Genomic DNA, 5,193 nt, shown 5'->3' with positions numbered 1-5,193 from the left:
CTTAGGAGAAAATCCAGGAAGAGGAGGGTTATTTAAGTGTGGGAGTGGCCTATTTGAATCCCTTTTGTTTGAGACCATGCTGCAAGGTGAGTGTGTTCGCTGATCCGTAGTGATGGTGAAATCAAAGCTTCATGAAGCATTGAACCACTTTGACACACCTGCTTCAAGAATGACACACTGCTTTTCATACAGTCAGAAGAATGACATCTGCTGGCTGTGTGTCAGAACTGCATCTAAGTGGAAAACCTGGAAAAGCCTCAAGACTGCCTGTAATGAGGCCTCACTCCCGGTAGTCACGTGATTGTGGGCGTGCCGAAGCAGGTATCGAAACACTACCTCGGAACACTTGAGCTTCAAAAGATCGACACTGTGTCGAGCAAACTGGGTCGAGTGTAACATCAATACTGGTCCTGGGAGTTTATCTTCTCTATCGCCTTTAACTTTAGCTTATACTGGAGTTATGCTATGTAATGTGTGAAATAGAGTATGGTGAATGTGCTAGGATAGGTAGTATTGGCACTGGAGCTAGCATGTACGGAGCCTGGGTTTGTTGAAGGTGGCAGTGCTGTTTGGGCTGAGAAAGCCGTGTGTAAGTAAGGTAAAGGAGGATGTTGGGTTGGTGCGGGGAGCAGTGAGACCTGGCATTAGGGGAGTGTCTCTGGGACGCCAGAGATCACTGTCTAGCCTCTTGGAGGTGTTGTGGAACCGACTAGACGAATTACTGGTGAAAGGAGGTTCCCACCTGATGAACCCAAAGACATGTTAGTTATCACTGCTCACTGGTCTGTATTGTTAATCCCAAACAGCTTCCTATACAGTTAGCGCTTTCAGTGGCCATGGAAAGTCAACCATATTTAAAAAACTGAAGACTGACAAGAACTGCCAAGACACATTCAGAATTGGGAAGCTCCTGGGAGGTCTCAGATGACCTATTTCACATGCCAGATGTATCTGCCTTCCACAAGCACAACTAAAGTTAACACGCTTCGCTACCAGCTATTTTGTGCAAGGCGCAGAGAAATAGACTCCAGTCAGCTTCCACTTTGTGAAAATTGTCTCTACATGCATGCCTTATGAGCAAACTATCAGGCTGCTATCTGGCGGAGGAGTCTGGAGTGCAATCCAAGTGTACCAAATCCAAAGGATCATGGATGGAAGATCCATGATGGGGATCTGGCCATTGAGTGGATGCGAGGTACGCATGCACCAGAGGCTGTATTGGACCTACTATCATGCTCCTGCTCACGAACATGTAAACTTTCAGAATGGCCATGCCTGCAAAGTGGTCTGCATTGCACAGATATGTGTGAACTACAAACCTGCAGCAACCAGGCAAATGAGCTGGCAAGTTTTCCGGAGCTGAATGATAGTGATGTGGACAATGAATGATGTGACAGAGTAAATGCTATACTATATAACGGCTCTAGATGGTCTAAATTCTAATTCGTGCTCCTAGCATTGACATTATCTCTGTGCTCTGCCGTATGCCATCTCTCCCTCTGTTTTAAGGAATCACCAGCCACAGCTCCTGTCTCTTCTCCACCTGATTCAGAGTCTGCCATTGCTGTCTCTCCATGCTCGCTGACATTCAATTTCAGTATAGTAGCTCTATAGTAGTGTTAGCTAAGATGAGGGCAGCAGGTGGGCCCCCCTATTTTAGGACGGCCTACTATGGAGAAATGGAGAAATGGAGAAATAAGGCACCTCCTTCCCTCTGCTAGCCTGGGAGTCCGCCTTAGGCAAGCGGTAGCACTCCCTTTGTCTCCTAGTTATGGGTCAAATAGCAACTGGGCAGCTCTGAGTGCTAGTAGGCCTACTGTAGGCTACAGTAACACTGAGTGTTAGTACAGTAACTGCGTAATCAATTTCCCCTCCTTGTGATTGTCTTCATTAATAAAATTGGTGCATATTTAAATAAAATATTTCAGAAAATTTGTAATACAAAAAATACTTGTCTTAATATGAGTGATCAACTGGGCAAGTTACATGGGGATATCTATTAATTAATTTTTTGCCCTATTTGTAGTGTTTTGCCTACACGGGTGTAAGTTTGTTTACAGAGTGATAACTATAATTAAGCTAATAGATAATTCATGTAATTCTGTAATTCATGTGTGTTTAGGTGTATACATACAAAGGAGCAAGGTACTGATGAAATCTTTGCTGCATTGTGTGCAGCAACTGTCTGTGAACATTCAGTCCAAATTTGGTGACATTCTGATAATTATTTCCCGAGATTCATGTGATAAGGCAGACACCGTCCCTCTTGGAGAAGCCTCAATTTTGACTATTTTCAGGAGGACCCAAAGATCATCCAAATTTTTTTATTAAGCTACTACATAGGCAGGTCTATCATACCAAAATGTGAGACATAGAGGAAGTCAAAAATACCAAAATTGTTTGGTCCCTTTAAGTGATACCAATTTGTGAAAATTAGCCCCTTGGCCCCTGGACTATTTTCACGCCGATGGATTTCCAGATTGGTGGGATTGTGCAGCTGCTCCCCTAAAGGCACAACTGTGGCTTGTATGTATGTGATTTCAGGGGTGAGTGGCCCTGGCAGGTGTCTCTGTGGCTCAGGTCTCAGTCTAAAGGAAATCATCCTTTGTGTGGAGCATCACTCATCAACCCCTGCTGGGTTGTGACTGCCGCCCACTGCTTTAAGAGGTAGGAGACAGCGCCCTCTAATGGACACCTGTTATCACGTTTCCCTTTCATTGATGTCACATTCCCAACACATCCTCATAACCAAACGATACAACAGGTCATTTGCCAGTGACTCACAAAACTACATGATCATTGGAGAGTACCAGTGATGGACACATGCACTCACATTGTGAAACAGTTGCAGTTTTACTTTTTTCGTTTTAGGCAATAAAACCAGTTAGTTTGGTTTAGGAAAATATTATATTTAAGGTTAAAATAAAAATAAGGTTTGCTACATAACTTAAATTGTGTATGTAAATTAAATACATTATGTACATAATGTAAGTTAACTTATGTACATAAAAAAACATACATACATACTAAAAAATAGTTAACGTTGATTTTTGGTTTCACATGGGACATAAACTGCTGTCCCCTGGGTCAAAGTCCTGTTTGTTTGACCCCTCCACCCACCTCAACCTCCATCCTACAGTGATTTTGTTGCTCTTAATACTGTGTCACCTGACTCCCCCTTTGCTCCTGTCATGATTACTACAGTCACTACAGGTCACCACCTAACAATGATCCCAGATATGGGTTGTAATGAGCTGCCTGCACAGACAACCTATTAGGCCATTTTTCTGGAAGGACAGTCTGTCCTTTCCAGCTATGCATTAAAGTAACAGTGTGTAAGATTCAACGGGATTTAGTGGAATCTAGTTTGGAGGATTGCAGATTGCAACCAGCTGAAACTTTTCCCGTATTAAATTCCTTCCATGTTCATTATTTTGACAGTCTTTATTTTTATCATTCATCATATTTTCATCACATTTTTGTTACATTAAATGGTCTTTACCATGGGTGCCTATTTGCTAAAATGAAATCCCTCCTGAGTTGTCGTAACATTATCTATCAGTCAATCAATTTATGTGTCACATGTAATCATATAAGATACAATTCCAATGAAATGTAATTCTGTCAGTTCCTCAAATTGTGCATTAAAAAGAATATGTGTCTGGTACCTTCTTCCCGACCTTAACAGGGAGAAAAGGCCATTATCCCAGTGGTTTGGATCCTAAATGATTCTCCTGACCTTATTCTTGCAAATGCATTTCTCAAGACCAACTTCCAAATTTGCTTTGCTCCTTCAGATTTGGCAGAGACCCGACCCGCTACGTGTTGCGCCTGGGTGACTACCATACTGAGGAGCAGGATGACTTTGAACGCACCTTGTCCCCTGAACGCATTGTTATCCACAGAAAATACCACAATCAGGGCTGGGAGTACGACATCGCCCTGCTGCGGCTCAAAGGCACAGAGGGCAACTGTGTAGCATTTAACCCTCACACTGGTGCAGTGTGTCTGCCAGAGCCAGGTAACAAGTGGGAGAAGAGGCCGGCTGCCTGTGTGATCACTGGCTGGGGCATCACAGGTAACCGAACTGCTCTGACCATCACGTGTCTTCAATCAATCAATCAATTTTATTTATAAAGCCCAATATCACAAATCACAATTTGCCTCACAGGGCTTTACAGCATACGAAATCCCTCTGTCCTTTGGACCCTCGCAGCGGATAAGGAAAAACTCCCCAAAAAAACCCTTTAACGGGGGAAAAAAAACAAAACAGGATCAAACAGAAACAGCTGTACAACGTCATTTTCCGTACATTTCTCTGTTGTCTGGGTTCATCCAAACAGTGGTACTAATGACCACTAACTGGGACTGCCTTTAATTCCCTGGTGGCACCACCAAAAGAAAGTACTAAAAGGAAACTTCAATGTCAGCTTGAGCACAATGTATTAAGATACTACAGCATCTCCCAAAACACTACAAAATAAAAAAAAACATAACATTGAACTAAAAACAATAGCAAAACAAAAACATTTCATTAAATCACTTCACAAAACACTACAACATTTCACAAAACACAACAGCAAAACAAGATCACATTTCACAAAACACAAAGTCATTTCATAAAAACATTTCACAAAACATTACAACATTTCACTTCGAGTTAAGTTTGTTCTGTTTTGTCAAATGTTGTTTTGCTTTGACTCTAAGGGCTACCATAAAATGACCACTACGGTAGATCTCAAAAACATTTTTCCTCCATGGCACAGAGTAATCCAACCAGAAAAAAAGTCCAATATCCTTCCTTCAAAATGCCATGTTGTATGGGGTATTTATTCAGAGACAGTATATTAAATACAGTAGATGTCAGTCTGCACGCCCCCAGTTTGGAGAAGCAGGCTGGAGTTTGACTGCTATGGAGGGGTCAGCAACAAAACGTATTTAGCCACCTAAAAAAGTCCCACCTAAAAAATCTGTATCAGTTTAACTGTATGCTATATTTAGAATTCAAACAAACACAAGAAATTTGTGCTCTAGATAAAGGATCAGCACTCAGTGAATAACCTCCTAAGCCCTATGATAAGCTATTATGGCAAGGCTTAACTGTACAGACCAGTGAGCAGTGATAACTAACATGTCTTTGGGGTCATCGGGTGGGAACCTCCTTTCACCAGTGTTTCGCCTAGTTGGTCCCAC

The 5,193-nt window shown here is 42.2% G+C and overlaps 2 protein-coding genes across 3 annotated transcripts in view; one reads left to right on the top strand and one right to left on the bottom strand.

Moving 5' to 3' along the window:
• Positions 1–5,193, bottom strand: part of borcs7 (BLOC-1 related complex subunit 7) — a 1,032,483-nt gene that overhangs the window by 682,789 nt on the left and 344,501 nt on the right. The gene's annotated exons all lie outside the window — the stretch shown is intronic.
• Positions 1–5,193, top strand: part of si:ch211-51a6.2 (neurotrypsin) — a 46,199-nt gene that overhangs the window by 36,647 nt on the left and 4,359 nt on the right. Inside the window, exons 12-13 of the mRNA XM_050070681.1 lie at positions 2,545–2,667; positions 3,798–4,078. Coding sequence (XP_049926638.1) covers positions 2,545–2,667; positions 3,798–4,078 — 404 coding nt within the window. The remainder of the gene's footprint in view (positions 1–2,544; positions 2,668–3,797; positions 4,079–5,193) is intronic.

The sequence above is a fragment of the Epinephelus moara genome, chromosome 19, assembly GCF_006386435.1.
Source record: "Epinephelus moara isolate mb chromosome 19, YSFRI_EMoa_1.0, whole genome shotgun sequence".
NCBI lineage: Eukaryota > Metazoa > Chordata > Actinopteri > Perciformes > Serranidae > Epinephelus > Epinephelus moara.
This window is presented reverse-complemented; position numbering and strand designations above follow the sequence as displayed.